At 27.7% G+C, this 21,514-nt stretch overlaps 2 protein-coding genes across 4 annotated transcripts; one reads left to right on the forward strand and one right to left on the reverse strand.

The window, feature by feature from the left end:
* Positions 1-5,240: 5,240 nt before the first annotated feature.
* LOC107451196 (ASNSD1 upstream open reading frame protein) lies at positions 5,241-10,908 on the reverse strand. Of its 2 annotated transcripts, none has more exons than XR_015434618.1 (4): positions 10,177-10,748; positions 8,129-8,176; positions 6,004-6,079; positions 5,241-5,350 (listed from the first exon to the last, which is right to left on the reverse strand). XR_015434618.1 is itself a non-coding variant. In XM_087165804.1 (4 exons), exons 1-4 carry the CDS (start codon positions 10,784-10,786, stop codon positions 5,313-5,315), a joined length of 189 nt encoding a protein of 62 aa, XP_087021930.1. In that variant the 5' UTR covers positions 10,787-10,908; the 3' UTR covers positions 5,241-5,312. The 2 variants fall into 2 exon arrangements, 1 of the variants encoding a protein (XP_087021930.1); XM_087165804.1 differs by lacking the exon at positions 10,177-10,748 and adding an exon at positions 10,760-10,908.
* Positions 10,909-11,034: 126 nt separating this feature from the next.
* Ogg1 (8-oxoguanine DNA glycosylase) lies at positions 11,035-19,669 on the forward strand. 2 transcript variants are annotated; one of them, XM_016067212.4, is made up of 6 exons: positions 11,035-11,507; positions 13,725-14,120; positions 15,356-15,638; positions 15,723-15,867; positions 17,495-17,544; positions 19,480-19,669. In XM_016067212.4, exons 1-6 carry the CDS (start codon positions 11,434-11,436, stop codon positions 19,516-19,518), a joined length of 987 nt encoding a protein of 328 aa, XP_015922698.2. In that variant the 5' UTR covers positions 11,035-11,433; the 3' UTR covers positions 19,519-19,669. The 2 variants fall into 2 exon arrangements, with proteins under 2 accessions (XP_015922698.2, XP_015922696.2); XM_016067210.5 differs by having other exon boundaries at positions 11,064-11,507; positions 17,495-17,635.
* Positions 19,670-21,514: the final 1,845 nt, after the last annotated feature.

Consider the following 21,514-nt stretch of genomic DNA (forward strand, 5'->3'; position numbering starts at 1 on the left):
TTATTTCATTGAAACTAAAGTTAAATTTATAAAAAGTCTAATGTGTATATGTTTTGACAAATGTGAACAGATTTAAAAACAACACAAATTTACTTATTTACTCTAATTTACTTATTTGTTACTGACCTAACATAGGTATTGTAATGTTTTGAATAAACCACAGATGACTATTGGAGAGCTTAGTGGAAGAATGTATTGCTTCAGGAGTCTCCTACCTTCTTGTACTTAAGAGCACATTCTAGAATACCTATGACATAGCAGACACCATTTGTTTATTTTTTCAGGTGAATTTATACTTTTACCTAGAAAACTGAAATTTATTAAAAACTGAAATTTTTTTTTTCATGGTTCCATGGTTTTTTTTTTTCACAGATCAAGAATCTTTTAATGCAATCAGCAAGCATTATGATGCCTGCGGTTATTGAGTTTGGGAGTATAGAGTAACATCACTTATCGAAACTTGAAATTTTCCATTGTGCAGAGGCTATCCTCAAATGTAATTTTAATAATTTATTCTGGCAAGTCTTAAAATAAGGCAGTTTTCACTGAAAAAAATACCATATTTATGTTCTTTTGTCTCTATAAATCCGCCTTCACTAAGCTCTTCAATTAAAATACCATTTGTGATAATTTATTTGTGTGAACATATTTTATTTTTGTTCGGCATTTTTTCCTTTTTTTAAACTGTTAATTCATCTAAAATATTAAAAATTTGAATTTTTATACACATTTATAATAGTATTATTAAACTTATTTAGTCATTTTATTAAAATTATTTTTTTTTTCTTTAACAAGGGGGGTCACAATTTGTAGTTGTATGGAAAAAATATCAGAAGTTTAAAGCTCCAAGACATTGTTTTCATGTCTGCACAAATTGAAATATTTTTTGAAAATAATTATCAAAATATAATTTCACGGAAAGTTGTTTCTTTATAATTTAGCATTTTTTTAAGTGCATATATTATTATAGGATTATGTAATTTTTTTAAAGTACATACTTTACAAATTTTAAAAATTATTGTAACTTTTATTATGTTTCTAAACTGTATTGAGCAGGCAGTCACATGATTGCCATCAGTCTATGCCAAGGTCTCCCTAGATTAAAAAATATTTGGCTTATTGACCATATTAGTGGTTCTCAACTGATGAATTGTTTAAAAGTTCCATGTTGTCGATGAAGCAAATCATTATTAAAAAAATTCATTCATATCATTGTTATATTCATCATTTTAATAGTTCTTTCATCACCAACTTTGAATTATAGAAGGTCTTTTTAACCGAAAAAAATATATATTTGTTATATATTTTGATGCAAAATCAGAAAAACAGAGGGTCTAAAGATATTATCTAAAGTTTAGAGACAAAAATCATGTGGTTATATATTTATTATTATATTAATGCCAAAAATTACTATAACATTGGCAACTAATGCATAATGCCTTTTTCATTCATTTTAATTTTTCAAGGCTATTTTTCTAATATTGATTATTTTTTTCTTAATCATTTTGATGCTCTAATGACATCTTAATCCCTCAAACTCTCTAAATAGTTGGCTTTTTTTTTTCTTCAGATAAACAAAGGTCTCACTATTGATGAACCACAATGAGCTTTCTCCCCAAGCCCTTAAGTTAGTTTACTAGACTGTATAATCAGCTTCTATAAAATGATTCATTATTGGAAATGTATAGCTATCTTCAGCTCTTATAGCAAAAAAAATTTACATTCAATGGACAACTAGTCAAATTTTCATTATGTGATGAAGCTTAAAGCCGAAATGTAATTATTTATTCATAAAAAATCCATCTTTGTTCTGAATATAAACAAAAAATGGTTCTGAAACGTGCAAAAAGGTTTTTCTTTTCTCAAACATATACAAAGCGGAGCTGTTACGTAATAAAAATTATTGAACCTCCTTACTTGCTTCAGAGAAGCATACTTATGAGGTAAACATAAACATTCAAACCAAAACAATCAGTTAAGAGTCTTCCCCCCCCCCCATTCGCATTGTGTATTCTTCCTAAAGATAATTGTGTTACCATATTTATTTAAAAGAAAAAGAAGCTAAGTTATATTTTTCAATTAGATATCATCATCAAAAGGTGAGAATATTTTAAAGAAGTTTGGGGGTAAAATTAATGTGATTCGAGATTTAAGTTGGGAACCACTGGTCTATATTTAATCAATGTGTACAAAATATAACTGTGATTTGTTGGAAACGAAAACATTTATTTTAAAAATATTATTAAAATGCTTGTTTAAGTTTTTAATTTTGTTTTATCAAACTTTTTGGTTCCTATTAAAAAAAATCTTGTTTAAGTTTCATAATTTTCTAACTTTTATTTCTTTGCTTGTATATATTAGTGATTTTTTTATTAATTGCATTTTGTTGAAATAAGCTGTTTTTATTTACAATAAGATTTTTGTTTCTGTGCTCTTCAAGTTTAAATATCAAGTCTTAAGAATATTTAGTTTTAATAATCATCTGAACATTATTTAAGCTAAATTAAAGATGAAATACTAATGTGCATAAAATTTATTTGTCCACTTAACTTTGAATATTTAAACCTTTAATTGAATAATAAAGCAAAAATCTATTATAGTTCAGCAGTGTAATATTAGTTTCATTGCAAATCAAAATTAGTTGACATTCTAAAGTTAATATGCATTGTAAAATTACTTATGTTTATCTAAATAAAATACTTTTATTGTCTTTCGCTGTGCTATTTAAAAATATCTATGTTTTGCTGCAGTATATATATATATATATATATATATATATATATATATATATATATATATATATATATATATATATATATATATGTTTAAAAAATGCATTAAAAAAACCTATTGATACAATGCAGTTTTCAAAGAAGCTCTACATTTAATTGAACACTTACATGATTAGCACAGATTTGGAACTATGTAATAAGCTGCAATTTTTTTTAAAAGTGACATTTTACGTTAAACTGTTCCTTTGTATTTTTACTAGATACATACTTAACAAATTTATAAAACATTTTTCAACGTAAGATAACTCAGGAAATCAGACTTGCCTGTTTGGAATAAGGGTACTTCTGAGCAATTTTAAAATGTATGTTATTATTATAATGCCACAAGCTCTTTGTATACACATATATAGGGATCTACAAATCCTAGTTGCCCTGCACCTCTAAAATCATACTAGGTATCAAATAATTTAGTAAAACTTAACATGAAAGCAAAAAATTGTTATGTTACTTTCCATTTCATAACATGCTGGTTCTTCTAAACTGGTACATTAGTAGATCCCTCAAGTACATCGTTTGTGTGGAAATTCTGTTTTTTTTAACGAACAAACTTTGCGTTAAACTTTACTAGCAAAGAAGAAGGATCTACCCATAAGTGCATTGTTGATAAGTTTATTTTACTATGTCAATTCTCTAATGTTCTCTTGTTTTTAAGCTATCCTTTTATATTGGTCATTGGAGTTATAAAAAATTTTTCAAGTCCATCTTATTATACATTTACTAAAGATTTATACCCTAACAAATAATAAGAATTTTGTCCAATTGTAACACTGTTTTGTTTCGATAATCTCTGCTCTCGGGATGTGTGGCTCTCCTAATGTGTGTCTATACTGAGCCCATGAAAACTGCAGTCCAAGCTTTCTAATTACATCCAAAACTGAAAAAAGGTTTTACGAGCCCCTTCTTTAAAGCACCAAAAGAGTTATTTTCACATTTTGTAGAAATTTTGAATACTTTTTATAAAAAACATAGTTTTATCTGCAATTTTCATTTAAAAAAATCAATAAGAACTATATTTTTTAATGGAATTTTGGCCTAACCCTTTGCAGTGCCACCCCCCCCTGACAACATTACAAGTAAATTGCATGCATGATTTTCTTAAATTTTCCTTTAAAATAGAATAACCGAGTGATATGATTTTTTCTAGAAAATGACTTTTTGGGAATGATAAATTGTACGTAACTAAATAATGAATATCTTGATCAAATCTGATAGTTTTTAGGTTGAATAGTTTAGCTTACGTAGGCCTTCGAATCTTACGTAGCCGGTATTACCCTACTTTCCTCTATATACATATAATTAAGGCTTGAATTTTAATAACATTTATATTTTTTGAAAATTTTTTTGGCCTTAACAGTATTCTTTTTGAAATTTTGCATTTAGTTTATTTTTGCATATATATATATATATATATATATTTTTCGAAATGTGCGAGAGTTGATATATAAATATATATATTGTTATTTTAGCATGTACCATTTATTTCAAACTTAATTTGACGCAAATGAAAATAATTTTCAAGAGGAAATTAATTTTTACTTATATAATAGAATATTTTTTGCATTGAAGTCATTTTTTAATTTTTAAAAAGTATTTATATGAATTTTTATCTCATAAAAATCTGGGTTCTAATGATTAAAAAATAAATTTTGAATGACTGAATATTCAATGCAAAACATATAATATTCAAGATGAACAAAGCATGAAATATTCAATGCAAAACATAAAAATTTGAATAAAATGAATGCAAATGAAAATAATTTTCAAGAGGAAAAAGAAATTTTTGTTAATTATATTTACTTAAATCAGTGTTTCCCAAACTTATGAATTTTGTGTACCCTTTCTAAATTTTTCGTAACGCTGTGTACCCCTAATAAAAAAATGAATGTATTTTTTACTATAAAAAATGCACAAAAGTTAAAAATCACAACTGGCTGTTGACACCACGAATTATTAACTGTTAATTCTGCCAAAAATAGCCAATAGAAAAACACGTAATCGTAAATTTTCATGGCCAGTTTTGTTTTTAAATAAAAATTTTTGAAATTTTCATATGTTGCAAGATATTTCGCATAAGAACGCGTACCCCTGCTGAACTGTTCCCGTACCCCTGGGGGTACGCGTACCACACTTTGGGAAACGCTGACTTAAATAATAGAATATTTTTTGCATTGCATTTTTATCTCATAAAAATCTGGGTTCTAATAATTAAAAAATAAAATTTAAATGACTGAATATTCAATGCAAAACACTTAATATTCAACATGAACAAAACATGAAATATTTAATGCAAAACATAAAAAATTCAAAATTATTTGACATATAGACTAACAAATGCCTAATGTTATTTGTGGGTATTATTCTAAGTATAGAACTTGTTAAACAGTCAAAAATATTTGGACATAGTATTTTAAAATATGAAACACACTTGAAACGTGAAAAATAAGACAATTTTATAAAAAGATGATGTCTTTATTTGTATCAATGCAAAAATATATACATCATAAAATTGTTATGAAAGTATCATTTGTCTTCTTTCTTGAGTAGCTTATCCAACTCATCTATTGGAGAGAACACACAGATATAAATAAAAATTATCACGCGTCTTATATAATAACTAATGTACGAAATGAGTTAATAGAATGGATAATGCATAAAGAATGGAATTGATATGTGTATAAATTAAATACACCGGTGTAAAAAATTAAGAGAATTTGCTGACTTGGTAGATTATCTCTAGAACTACTGGACCGATTTTAATGAAATTTAATATGTACATACATTTATACAATACAAAACAAATAACCATTTAACAATTATAATACACACGCATGATCGTGTGTAACACTCGTTGGAGTCGGAAGGTATGAAATTGCCACGGGAAATTATAAACTGCTTATTTCAAGTATGAAATCATGCTACAAGACCTATATATCTGTAAGAATTGACCCTACCCCTTATTAACCCTTTTTTTTGCTGTTTATTCTGCAACCGCTGTTTCAAACTTTCCGACTCCAACGAGTGTTATGCATGAGAGTGTTTCACAATTTTTGAATGGTTATTTGTTTTGAGCTTTATCAATGTATGTACATATCAAATCTCGCTAAAATCAGTCCAGTAGTTCTAGAGATAATTGACCAGGTCTGCAAATTCTCTTAATTTCTTACATCAGTGTATTCAGTTTTGATAATAAAAAATATTCAAATATACTTACTATGGGTTTCTGATTTTATTGTGTCTACTTTAGCTCTGAAGAATATATTTGAATTGGGAAGTTGTTTATAAACTTTCTGAAAATGAAATTAATTTTTAAAATAAGGCAATTTTTATATAATGGCAAACATTTTTATAAAGAACCATATTTTTAATAATAAAAATAGGATATATTATAAAATATAAAATCAGATTCAACATGATCTTAGTAAAATGAATATGCTAGATTTGGATAAAAGAATAAAAATTAAATCAATATGCTAATATTGTAGCATAAAATTCATAAAAAATATTTTATGGAAAACAATCATTCATTATAAGATACTGAACCGTAAAAAAACTTAAAAAGTTCTATACACCAGGGACCAGGAATATTTTTTAGGAGTCTGGTCATTCATTCCATTGTTAAGAGAATGTAGGTTCCAGTTACAAATTTTTAAGTACAACTGGTGCATAATAATATTTGTGATTAGTACAGAACTAAAATAGTATAGAAGCCCATATCCATGCGCGATTTCAATAGTAATCAACATTTTAATTCAAAAGTTCATTTTGAATTACTTTTAAAACAAACTTTATTTAAAGCACTTCATTCATTTCATAAAAAAAAAAAAAATTCAATGCTAGTTAAATTTCGTTAACATTCTCAAAAATGTAATACCAAGAGTATAAATAAATATTGATAATAACAACCCAATGCAATTTAAATCTTATCAAGGATAATACAGGGCAATTTTATTAGTTAAAAATATTTTTTCACAAAGCAATAAAAATTAAAATATATTATGGAAATGATAAGTGATCATGAAAAATAATGATTCAAGTTGCATTGCACAATTTATGTGGGCTTTACAGTCACATAAACATATTAGGTACTTAAATTCACTATAACACATTTCATTCCTCCTTGTCTTGTTTGAGCATCACAATCACACTTTCATACTGTGTAATAGTACATACATATGTAATAGTAATCCATTCCACTCATAGTCTTCAATTAACATCACACTGAAAATATCTTTCTATTTTTATTACATCAATACATAAAAAAGCTTGAATTTAGGGATCGACATTTGCTTTTTTTTTTTTTCGTTTTTAAAAAAAAGGAAAGTTGATTTGTACTCCTGAAAAAAAAGTAAGTTTATTCTTAAAAATTAAAATATTTTTACCCTGAGAGAAAGATATAATTTTCTGGGATAAAATTTAAAAAAAAAAAAAAAAAAGTTTGTTGCAAAAATAAAACATTCTTTTTTAAAGTTAGAATTTGACTAAGCATATTTAATGTGCTAATATTAATATTGTCGAGTCTCAGTAGCTCAGTGGTAGAATTCGCTTCTATAAAGCAGAAGGTCCTGGGTTCTATACCTGAAGCGGACACTAAATTTTCTTATTTAATTTATGAACATTCCAGAAGCTTCTGGAATGTTCAGGTTATGTCATTTCCTCTTTAGTTGTTCCTAGGAAGTTCCTAGAACATTCTATTCTAGTATATAAGCGATCCCGTCAATGTAAAGAGGAGTTCTTCTTGGTCCAGACTGGTTCCCTGCGTTTGTAATTTCTTGACGTTAATAAATTGATTATCAAAACCTCATCTTGTAATCTGCACAAACACTAAATCTAAACACTTTAACGTCAAATCACTATTGTGTAACTAAAGTATTAGCAAAAACTCTTTCACATCACAAAGCTAGAGACATTATTTTGGCTCATAATAATTAAGGGGTGAAAGATAAATATTAGAATTATTTTATTAGAAAGATAAATATTAGAATTATTTTTTATTGGTTAGCTTCAATAGAATTTAAATAAAAACATATAAATAAAAATATTTGGAATATCTGCAGCATTTCTTAATTACATTTTGATAAGAGTAAAAAAAAGAAGTTTTTTTTTGCTGAAGGAAAAAAAAATTATATTTGGTATACATAAAATTATCTAAGATCAAACCTATACTTCGTAAAATCTTTCTAAAATGTTTTATAAGCAATTACAAATAATTTATTATTGATTTAATGTAAAGTCTTACTCTTATGCAATATAATAGTTGTGAAACAATAATGTTTATTTAGGGAAATTTTAACAGAAGCTAAATAATTAAGAAACTGAATAACTGTTTTTTTACTTACAGCATTTGGTTTGATTGTATTTAGTTCATGTAGAATTGTTTCAAGTTCCTGAAATAAAATAAAAAGAAAGAAATTACAAGGCACACATGCATTCTGCATTAAAATTTATAACTTTGAATAATATGAGAAAAATTTATAATTTTTAAAATCTAACACGCATAAATACAGTCTGGAAAAAAATTTATTCATACAAAAAATTATCCACTGCACACCTCTTTCTTAAAACAAAAATTTAAGTAATTTTATATATTTATATCAATTTGGTTTCATAAATTTTGCAGCAAAATCTTAAATATAATAGTCATAAATCGATACACATCTTCTATAAATATTTTTTTTTTATAATTTAATTGTTGAAACAACAAAATAAAACCCTAATAATAAATATTAAAAATTGGGTTTGTCTTAAAATCAATATTCAATTCAAATAGATCACAAATCAGAAAAAAAAAAATATTTACATTTTAAAGCATAAAGCTTTTAATGGAAATAATGCTTTAAATAAATCTTAACAGAAAATTTAAGTGTGTGAAATATAACTATTGACTTATCCAAATTAATCGGGAGCAGTTTTGTTTAGATATATAAAATTTACACTTAATTTATTCCTTGTTTAAAAAAAAAGTTAGCACCATACTGTGAGCAACTGCGACCACATTTCTAAAACATTATGTACACATATATATGTGATAAATACTGTGCTGGATTTTAAGTTGTTTCCTTTTTAAGGCATACAGAAGATAGTTTCAATCTACTTTACGATGAAAATCAAATTTCATGCATGTATTATTTTTAACACATACTATGCATTTTCAAATAATAAAAATGCTGTAACCTTTAAAGAATATTTTATAAGTCACATCACTTAATAATTTAATATTATTTTCAGAGATGACAAGTGTCTACCAGAGTGGGAAAAACTACCCCGGAAGAAATAAGTTTCTTCCAACCCAAACGCAAGAAAAGGTAGAAACTTTTTTTTTTTCCCAATGAGAAACAGGATTCGCTAAATCTCAGATTTTGAAGAAGAAATTCAGCCCACATAGGTTTTTTTTCTTGAAAAAACCCACAAATCAAATTTGCTTGCAGAAAAGTTGGTTTTTTCATGAAAGCAGCCAATATCACATGGAGATAAATGGATGTTTTCAAATATATTATAAACACAAATACTTATATACATTAAACATATGTATAAGAAGTAGTATATACTAAAAAAAATATTGCACGATTATTACAAAAGGGATTAATAAAAGAAATAGTTATGAGATACTATTTCAGTAACTCTCCTGCTTTCTAAATGTTTAATGAATTGCATAAAATTGAAGTTACTGAAACAATTCTTTGTAAAATGTCAAGCATAATCCTAATGTGATTCAGTTTTAAATTATAAATAAACACATAATTTCCTTTCAACTTAATTAATGAAATTTTTAGAAGCATTGTATACATTTATGAAAAGAAAAGCACACATAAGGCATGGTGTACATACATTTTTATTTTCCAGTGTATCAATCATTCATTATACTTTCTCCTTATGAATTGAAGAAAAAAAAAAAAATTTGTTTAATACGCACCCCACTTATATAATTTAAGATTTTAATGAACATATAGAAATAATCATAGAATTTAATAAATAATTATGTACGAATAAGCATATCCTGAACAATCAATATCAAGAATATGCATTCATATTCCATAATTTCATTATATGCAGTCTTTCATATCAATTATGTCACTATATAATTTCATCTTTCTTTGTAATTGGCAAAATTTTTACCAAAACAAATATTAGCAATCTAAAATAAGATTAAAAATTATTAAATATAATACATTTCTGTTGCTTGTTAAAATAAACTTAATCTCAAGTGTGACAGTAAAAAAAATAAAAATAACAGGAAATCTATTTTTTTAAAGAAATATTTATATGTTTTCGTTTGAGTTCAGTAATTTTCAATGCACCTAGTGAAATTCTGTTTATATTACATTAAAAAAGGTGAGTAGGAACAATATGAATCATTGCTTTTAATTTAAAGATGTAATAAACTTACATGCTCTTTGTTCTTTAGAAATTTTCAATTTTAGCCACTCACTGTCGTCATAAAAACACGGATCAACAATTAGCAGAGAAGTTCTTTTATAAAAGTAGTAATAAAATACTGCACAACTTTTTTGTAATATAAACAAAACTAGCAAATATGTAGTCCAATTATACGCATATGGATTATCCCAAATGAGTTTAAGGTTCCAAAAATGCCAAGCAATTGTTATTGCCAGGTAAACGAAACATGTAATTAAAGTAAAACGATATCTAGAAATCAGTATTCCTAACAAACCAGCACGAAATACGTATGTGTTAGCAAACATCAAAAATAAAATTATGACATTGCAAATTATTCCTATGTCTTGAACAACTGATAGCACAAGTAAAATAACAAATTCAGATCTACCGAAATCACCGAAAGCATTCAAAAGGATATCAATAAATAAAAGTGCATTTTGTAATAGCAACACTGGTAAATATCTCGAACTTCGCATAACAAAACTTTCGCGAAGAATGTAAAATAAAAAAGAAATGACAGATTACCACAAGTAGAAACCTGCCATTTGATAAATTTTTTATAAAAATAGTACCTTTTGCCTTATTGGAGCAGTTTCCATGGCGACACGCACGAGAAAAATAAATAAACAAAACTTAACCTAGATATTATGCCGAGAGGTTCTATGCTGATCATGAATGACCTAGATATTTTTTCTTAATCTATAAACTCCCTGATCAAAGTATGGCGAAAAAAACAACAAAAATAAATCTTTGGGTGTAACTAATGTATTTTGTCTTTGATGAAAACCATAAAAATACGGATAATTTCAAGGTAGTAAAAGCGCTAACTACAACTTTCAAAAAAGACAAGTTTGAACCATTTAAACCGAAAGTAGATTTTACCCTTAAATAGTTCGTATAATTTACAAGAATGAGCAGAACTCATAATTTCACTAATTCCAACCAGTTCATTGCGTTTACTCAGATTACTTTTGAATCGATCTGTTTGTAAACAAATGTAGCGAAAGCCGGCAGATTTTGCTTTTAAATATTACTTGAATTTTTTAACTTTTTTCATTTCGTAAATAAGTCATGTTAACATGAAAAAGTAATATTTTATTTATTAAAACATTGTTGCGCATATTTTCTAGATCATTTTGTAGTTGAAGTGATTTTCCTAATTAATTTGAAGGAAAGAAAAACTTGGTTTATGCGAAAGTTGTGAAATATAACAAAAAATATAGTTATCATTATATAGTAAAATATCATGTGGCGTAAATTATCCTGCAACTTTATGGAATTAAATCTGGATATTACTCTTGGTGGGGGCCAATCATTTAGGTGAGTAAACAAGTAAAAAATACTAAAGAACTTTAAAATAAAGTGTTTTAGTTGTTACTTATTCTTTTCCTTCATTTTACAAAGGATAAACGATCATGGGTGTTTCAGATACAGTAATGTACGCAAAGGAAAAAATCAACCCCCCCTGCTTTTTAAGGGTCCAGTTGCTTTCAATAATTCAGAAGTTGGAACCCCTGATTTTAGTAGGTTGGTGGGTACTTTATTTAAGTTACATTAGAGCTGCACAATGGACTGTTGGCGCCGGTAGGGAAGCATCTCTGAAGTTAATCCGAAGACATGCTATCACAATTTTGATCCTCTGCAGAAGGAATAACTCTCACTCTTTTGGAGAAAAAAAATCACTTTTGTTTAATTTCTAGGGAAGATTTAGGTGTCGTAATCTACGTCGAAATAATCGATGTTTAAAATATATAGTGCACGCCGTTTATTAAAATCACTTTCGTTTTATGGTCTTTTGATTTTATTAAGAGGCGATTCAACATTTGGAAGAAAAAAAAAAAACAAATTTTACGATATATTCTAAATGCACACACTTAAAAAGCTGAAATAATGACCGCATTAATGCTTTATTTTAACTAATTTAATTATTTTAATAAAGTAAAACCCTACATAAGATTAAATTTACAAAAGTTTTGCAAAAAACCGATCAATGGTTGCTTGAGTTGCAGTATTTAAAATTAACTTTTCAACATCATTTGAGAGTTTATAGAAGTTTTCGATATTCCTCCTCTTTGTTCTAAAGCTTGCCGCAATACATTAAGTGCTTTTCTGACTTCCATTGAAGATGGCACTGATGAGTTTATTTCATCTTCTGAGTTTGATTCCTCCATTTCTTAATGGGAAATATCTTTGCAATTTTTGATGTCTGTAACAATTTTAGAATCAGATTTTTCTCCTGATGTTTACAGGTTATCGTCAATAGCTACGTAACGCGAAAAATTCTGGTCCATTTCATTTTCTTCATTGCTGATCATTTCTTCGAAACAGTTATGAGCCCCGTCTCCATTGAAGCTTCACGTTGACTGCATTTTGAAAGCTTATAATAGTTTTGCAACACTTCGAATTTATCTTTAAGACTAAAATCCTTCCTTTTCGGTATGCTGATGAAATGTAACACCAAACGAACTTAAAATTGATATGTACTCTAACTATAATTTACTTAAATAATATGGAACATGTGCACAAGACAGTTTTTGGAAATCTAGTCTTGTTCTCTGTTAAGATAGATAACAAAAGAAACTTCTCTTCCTTCTATGGTTCAGTCAATAAAAAGTAAGATAAGAATTCGACCCCCTGTTGAGTTAGATAGGTTTCTCCAAACTTCATTCAAGTCAAGGAATTAACATTGATAAATTGATTTCTATGAACTCGCTGCTTACCACCCACATTTTCCCTTAACTCTTACACTATGTATATCACAGGAAAGTGCTAACCACACCTGTTTCGCAGGTTTGTGAGTAACTGTTGCTTCTTCTAAAAAAATCTTTAAACTTCGAAAAAATAAAATTTTATAAATAAGAACAAAAAAAGCTGAAATATTGCACCTTTGATTTATTATGTAGTCAAAATTTTGATTTTAAAAAGTGGCGGCATTGATTTTATTAAAGGATGTTTTTAACATGTATTAATATTGTAACGATTCGGTTCTTGCCGATTTGATTTTATAAAGCGGCTGATTTTATTAGCGGCGGGCACTGTACATGCATGAATACATTTTAAGTTATTTTTCGTGTTTCTTCCTTACTTTTTTAGTTTTTCTGGATGATCTCCAATTTTCACCTGACAGTTAACATGAGTGATTAAACATTTTAACAGTGATTAAACATTATTTTTGTCTTTTATGGATAGTTGACTGTGTAAAGAGAGATCATCAGAGTGTAACATCAAAGGGTATAATGGTTTAAATAATTTATTTGAAACTTTTTTTAAATTAAATAACTTAATTTTAATTAAAAATTTACCTATAATGAATGAGCAGGTCAGTGCAGGGGTTCTAATAGAACATTTGAATGTATGGAATAGCAAATAGCGCTTTATGCATCAGCTCTTATAATAGAATAGTCGCCGTAATGGAGGGTCGTGCTAAAGAATGTTGACTGAATTACCTTACTCATAATTGAAAGGAAAAAAAGCATAATTTGTATTCTTTTTAAAAATTGTGAAAAAGTTAATTGATAATTTTTATTTGTTTTCTAGGTGGACAAAATTAGATATTGGTCATTGGATTGGAGTGATAGAAAACTCAGTTTTCTCTTTAAAACAAGATGAAAATGGTAATTTATTGTATTTTGTACATAGATCTTTTAACAAAGGATCAAACATTGACTGTGATAGTTTACCATCAAAAAGGCTTAAAAAGACAAAAAAGAATCCAGTGTACAGTTCTTCACAAGACTCATCTTCTTTTGAAAGTAGTTTAAAAGATTATTTTAACCTAGATATCAAGTTGAAGGATTATTATAATATGTGGAGTAAAGTGGATGAAAATTTCAAAAAAGTCTCAGAAGGATACAGTGGTATCAGAATATTACGTCAACCTCCTGTAGAGAATCTTTTTTCTTTCATATGTTCAGCTAATAACAACATACCTAGGTATTTTCTAAAATTCATTTTAGATTTCTGTGTGTAGCATTCTAGCTTTCAGTTTTACTTATCTTTTATATTTTTTCTTGCTTTGTCTGACTGTTGTTCTGAATGAAAAAAGTAATAATAATAAATATTTGTTAATATAACCATGCTAATATAACCACTTTATAACCATGTATCATGTATGTGAATAGCTCTTTGCTTTTCCAATTTTAAATAATCTCTTTCAATGATGATGCGTATTATGTATTTTATAAATAATAATTAAAATGTAGTAATGTGCTTTAAATCGGGGATTGGCCCCACAGAACATGTTCCAGTATATCTCTTAACTAATGTCCTCTAGCAAGGTTGCTTTGTGTTGGAAAAAACAAACAGTTATTGATATTAATGGTGTTTTGAATCTTCATTTTTCAGAAAAAAATCATAAATAATTATTTGCAATAAAATTTTATTTTTTTTACTTAAAAATTAATGCTTTAAATAGTAACTCACAATCCAACCTTAAAAAAATTTTAGTATTCAAAAATTAAATATTCCATTTATACCACAGTGGAACCCTGATTTTATTTTTATGTTATACAGACAAGCTTTAAAAAATGCTGGAAGTGAGATAACGTAAAATCGTGATTAAAAAAAAGTATATTTTTCAAAAATTGACACGAAAGGAACTATATATATTACAATTTCTAATTTTGTCTTTTAATTGTACTTTTATTTTTAATATAACCATATAGATATATATACATACCGCACAGTGAACTCCACTGCCACTATTTTATCCACTGCCCTCCAGGGTATCCCAGTCCATCCCTGCTTTAAATTTAATCATAGTTTATAAAATGGTAATAGACAACGTGTGATAGGTTGATACTTATGGAGTCTTAACTTTTTTATTTTCTGTGTAAACATTTGTCTCTATTTTAGTAGCTTGGAAGGAGATTAAACTGGTTCTATTACCTAACTAGTTCTGCTTGTTCCTGTGTGATTGTCAGCTCAGTGGAGAAATCAAGGTTAACTAACCGGAGTGTTAATGTGATCTAGTGAAAAAGTCCCTGTGAGCTACTAGTAGCTCACAGATAACGGTTTGATAATCACTGGTTTAAATTATCAAACCTTTATACTTTAAATTTAATTTTTAATAAAAATAAAATGTTTAAATAATTTCTATTAAAATTTTAAATATTGTTTGATTGATTATCTCTAATCTTTAAATCTATCTTCTTTTTTTTTCTTTCTAGAATTACAAGTATGGTGGAAAAGTTATGTTCAAACTATGGAGAGAAAATTGCTGAATGTGAGGGAAAATTATTTTATACTTTTCCAGCAATTAGACATTTAGCTCAAGATGATGTGGAAGCCAAATTAAGAGAACTGGGTTTTGGTTACAGAGCTAAATACATTGCACAAACTGCTAAATATTTACATGAAAAAAAGCCTGATAATTGGTTAACAAGTTTGAGAAATATGCCATATGAGAAAGCTCACGAAGAATTGCAAGCTTTACCTGGAGTTGGAGCTAAAGTATACATTATTTTGCTTGTATATTTTCTCATCTTGATTTTAGTTGGTTGTCTATTATATTAAATATATGTTTCTGTTGCTTAGGTTGCTGATTGCGTTTGTCTCATGTCTCTTGATAAATATAATGCTATTCCAGTTGATACCCATATTTGGCAAGTGACTGTTAAAGATTATTTGCCCCATCTTAAGAATGCTAAAGCGTTAACAAATAAAATATATCAACAAATAGGTAATAATAATTAAAGCATTACATATTGCTCTTTCTTTTTTATTTATTGATTTTTATTATCGTGTAAACTGTACAGTTTCAATAGTTATTTTTTGTGTTGTTACTGTGTTTAATCCTTAAAATTTAGAGAAGTCAGACCAAGTTTAAAAAACTGTTGACTTGAAGAAAAAATAGATTTCCAAACATGCCAGAATATGTGTGGTAGAAACCTCTTGATTGTAGTATTTTACTAAGATTTTCGCACCATTTTTGACTGAGAGGCTCTTGATGTGGCCACTAGCTAGCTGTGAGAAAGCAGTATATACAGGGTGATTCTAAAAAGATGGGCAAACTTTTAGGAAGTGATAGTACACACCCAAGAAAACAATTTTTATCAAAGAATGCATGGTCGAAAACAAAACGCAAAACCGCTAGAGGGCGCCAAAGTTTATGTTCTTATATGAGGCAAAAACACACAAAGAACGATGAAGTTAAGTTATAAAAGCAAATTTAATGTGATTACAATAAGTGCTCAAAACAGTGGCCGGCAAAGGCTATGCACGCATTGCAACGACGAACATTCTGAAACACACATGCATATCACGAACTTTCCCTGCAGCGGCCGAAAGCTTGGCGACAAGTAATGCAGCACAGTAACTCGCAACAGGAATGGAGCTTTCAAGTTTGCATCAAACAACTTTTCAAATGCACCAACTCCTTTGCGTTTTGTTTTCAACCATGCATTCTTTGATAAAAATTGTTTGCGTGGGTGTGTACTATCACTTCCTAAAATTTTGCCCATCTTTTTAGAATGACCCTGTATATATTTTTTTTATACTCACCCTAAATGAATATAATTTGTGACTTACTTTTACTTGGCATATTTAATTAGAGTATATGCTTAATACACTATATTTTATCATTTACTCTATTTAAAAATAAATCTAATTATTAGGAAAAATAACACTTTTCTTTTATAACCTTAAAAATGTATTGCTAAACTAGGTGAAATATTTGCTGTACAGCTCTGTAACTCTAAGACAACCTTATCTTTGCAACAATATTTTTACAAAGAGAAGTAGAAAAAAGTGAAAATTAACGATGCAAAATTAATAAAATAAGTTGAAGATTAATGAAGTAGCAATTAAAGCAAAAAGTGAGCAAAGCTTCATGGAAAAAGCACTTAAATTGCAACTTTTAAACAAACGAAAAAAAGTTTACAAACAAAAATAATCCTTTCAGCATGTCAAATTTCAAATCTGCATTGCATTTCTTTGAACTGTAGTACACCCCAAGTGATAATTTTTACTACAAGTTTTAACAGTTAATAATTCACAAATTATTATGAAATGTTAAAAAAAACATTTACATTAAAATTTTTTTCTCTGCACATTTTTCTATATTTTTAACTTTCTAAGTCTTGTAATTGGGAAACATAAAGTTGAACCTCTAAAACAGCAGTTGCTACTACTACTTTTTTTTAATATAGATGCTGTATTTTTTGTGTATTATACTAAATACATTTATTTATTTTAGTAATAAATACTGTGTACAATGACAAAACTTTTTGACATTTATTTTGTAATTATTTTTATAATGAAAATGAACAATCGTTTGCAATCAACAAAATAACATTATTCTTTTTTAGGTGATTTTTACAGAGAAAGATTTGGAGATTACGCTGGATGGGCAAACACAGTATGTATGCTGCATTTTTTCTATTTCAGGGTTCGAGTTGTCAGATCTAAAAGTGAATATGCCTATGCTATTTGATATGATATGATGACTGGTAATACTCAGTTTTATGTAGATTTTGTCGCCAGACAAAGTTCTCCATGGCAGAAACTAGACGTCCAAATTAACATGACCAACGGTATCTCACCCATTGTGGTGGTCCTGAAAGAGTGGATACCACCTCTGGAGAACGCACTAGGTCTGCTTATCGGCACGACCGATTGTGCAGCTCATTGGAAATAAAAAAAAAATTAAAAAAATCATTTTCTCTAATTGTGCCAAATACTTTTTCAAGAATTTTTCTTTCTAAGATTAAAAGTTTTTTTTCATCAGTTTTTGTTAATGGTCAATTTTCACTACCAATTAGTATGATAGAAGTAATAAAAGATGTGTATAGATATTTATTTTTGTCTTAAAATTTAGTAGTTTAAACTTTAAAATGCCTGTAACATCTTTTAGTCCCTTGTCAATTTTTAGTATCATATTATTAACTTTTATGATACTAAAGGTACATTAATTTTACAAAAATTAAATTTAATTTTGTTCAAATTGATATTGTAACATCTTGACTTAGCAAAAACTGACACGTTCTTATATATTTTTTAATTTATGTTTGGATCGCTAGGACTAATGTGATTTCTTCAATTCAAATGGGACAAAAAATCTTTTATTTTATATTTGGAAATTTTTATTTTTGTCAGATTATGAATATTCTGTTTCAATTATGGAAATTTTTATTTAAACAATATCCCGTTCACCTAATGTAAGATTTACAGTGACATCTAATTAATTAATTACAGTATTTTATATACGGTGATTAACAAAAAACGTGTAGCCTTATCTACATTAGATTGTCTAATTTATTGCTTACTATATAAATATTAATTAATACTTTGGTGAACGCCCTAGAAGATCGCCTCGTTTTGTAAACTATGTATCAGTACATGACATGCATTATCAAAGTAACTATTAAATTTCAGAAGTGATAATACAATTTCAAATAAATACCAGCAATAACCCATTTAGACCTGGTTTTTTTGGCTGAAATACAACAAATTTAATAAAACACGAATATTTCTTGACATCTACAATACACAGTCATTGAAGAACAATATGTAAAAATACAAACAATTATTGGCATTAGTTATTTTAAGAGTTGCATTTGGCCAGAACATAAATCCATTCAGAGGACCTTCAATAAGTTTAATCCATGGTAGTAATCCAGTACTTTCCATTATCCAAATCCTCAAAACTTGCCTCAGCCCAAATTAATCCAAGGTAGACCTTTTGAGATTGAACGCCAGCTTACCATTTTCAGAGTACTTCAACAAGCTCTTTTTGGATGCTGAACGGGAAACTGTAAAAAGAACTAAAATGCACAGAGCACCAGATGAGACAACAGCCTTGACTAAATCAGCAAGGCCCTCTGGTGAGCATCAAGAACTCCACAGTCATAGATAGGAGCTTGGTCAGCTCTTTCACTCAGCAAGCAACACGGTACTCAAACCCGCTATCGAAACTCTTAATACATGGAGAAAAAAAACAGACAGTTAGTTGTAGCTGTTAAAAAATGTTTGGTGGCCATCTTATACTTGGGCACAATTTGTTCAACCGATAATTAGGATCTGACACAAAAGTATATTTTTTCTTTATAAATTCTATCTTTTGACAGATAGATTACAGATAGAAATTTAGTTTTTTTTTTTCTTAATTTGTTTAGTTCTCAATTTATTATTTATAATCACTTTCATAATTTGCAGAATAATTTTGAAATATATGATTATGAAAAAATATACTATTTCTTAGAAAAGAATTCTGTAAAGTTTTTCAATTTTATGCTTTTGTGTAAAATTAACATTATTAGTAGTTAAGTTAACTTATTTTCGACTTCTTTTAAAGGTCTTGTTTGCTGCTGATTTAAAGATGTTCAAGAAGTAATAAGATTTCTCAAGAATGATATTTGCAATGAAGTATTTAGAATGATCTTTGCAGCCAAAACAGTACTTTTGGTTTTACAGAAGAACAAATTTTATCCTAACATTTGTAATGTACAAATTAAAGTATTAAATCTAAGAAGTATTTGTTGTTAGTGGTAAAGATATTTTCATTTGTAAATTTATAGCAGTAAACAACAGATTTTTAGTCATAAATCCAATTTTATTCATTGCAATTCTTTAAAATAATGCAGAATAACATTAGTTAATTGCTTAATAGTCGGGGTGTTCTGTCACATAGATTCAATGGTATGTCTCCGATTCACTTCTACTTTTTAGTTACAAACATTGATGAAATTTTTTGAGCTATTCAGTTCAAAATTTCCTCATGACATCATACTTCTTTAAGTGATAAAAAAAAATTCTAAATTTAAAATCACTTTTGAGAAAAAAAACTAACAATACAGAATATTTATTTAACTAATAATATTCTTCTTTAATTTTAGAATTTAACTAATAAAATTCTTCTAGTTTCAATTCAGATCACTGGGGAGCATTCCCATTAGATTTTACTCAACCTGTCTAAATTACGGAAATATATATATATTGAGCACAATATTGAAATGTTGTCATTAATAAAACAATACTGTTAATGTAGGTTTTTTATTAAATTTAATATTAAACTGCTTGTTGACATAAAAAGCTAAAAATTAGTATTATACATGCCCCACTGTCTGGCATTTAAACAAATTGATTTTTTTCAAACTCTTTACATTACTCTTCTTTGGCAACAGTTGTAACAATTTTCAACTCACTCTACTGACTCTAGATCACAGAACTCACTCTATATCTTAAAATATTTGTTTCTTTCTTAACAAATATTTTTGTGTGTATTATCATTATAGCACATGGATGTAATTTTAGCATTGAAATTAGTTAAAATTTTATTGATTAAAATTTGGACTAAAAATAAGTATTTTAATAATGACTTTAATTATAGATTTTAAGAGCTATAGTTTTTTTTTATTATTTTAATTACTCTTCAATAAATAAGTGTAACCTTCAAAACTAAAAAAAAAAAAAAAAAAAATCAGCTCTTTGTGCAGCATGAACATCATTTGTATATATTTTTAAAAACTATGCTTTATTGGAGCATCTAGGGACAGAAAATTAATACAAGCACCTAAGCAATGGCATTCTAGTTATTGTGTGAACATTAAAATAATATTTACCAAAGCAATTCATATGATTATTATTTACACAAAGGTAACTTGCTTAGACTCCAAAATGTTTACTCATTTTATCAAGCAAGCAAATAACTTATTAATAAAGGGTTTTTTCAAATATCTAAATTACCTTTCGACATTTGTACGAATCTAACAATATATTTTTTTTTTCTTTTCTGAACATTTTTCGGTCTAGCTTCATTCTACTTTAATCTAATTCAAATTGAAGATGAGTGCAAATACATATGTTTAAAAGTTATCTTTATTCCAGTGTTGTAGACCTCTAAATAACATTAGAAAACCAGTGTTTAGCTTCAAAAAATAATTAGATATGAATACTTATCACATTATTTTAATAACTGTCAATCTCTTCTCGCATATATTTAACTAGTGCGAAAGTGTGTTTTACACTTAAGCTTTACCCTACCAGTCATAAATTTCTTCATATTATGCAGTAAAATTGCAAGTATAGTTTATCTATGGTAAAAACTCTCCCCGGCTCAAAGTCTGAGATCATCTACTGCTATGGAAACAATAATAGCGCATTTCAGGGAGGGTAGCTTCTCTTCACTCTAGGGATAACACAATAGACTGAAGAAAAAGATCTCCCTTCTCTAGCTCACTTGAGCTAAAACCTGTCAAAAACAGTGATCCCGCACCCCTACTTGAAATAGTTATACCTCGTTACCATAGACATTGCCACAGCTCCAGACGAATGGCTAGGGGAGTTCTCACTTTAAACAAACTATAGTTGAATTGATATAGTGCTAAAGT

Source organism: Parasteatoda tepidariorum, chromosome 6 (genome assembly GCF_982258835.1).
Source record: "Parasteatoda tepidariorum strain Cologne lab strain chromosome 6, Ptep-v5.0, whole genome shotgun sequence".
Taxonomy (NCBI): Eukaryota; Metazoa; Arthropoda; class Arachnida; order Araneae; family Theridiidae; genus Parasteatoda; species Parasteatoda tepidariorum.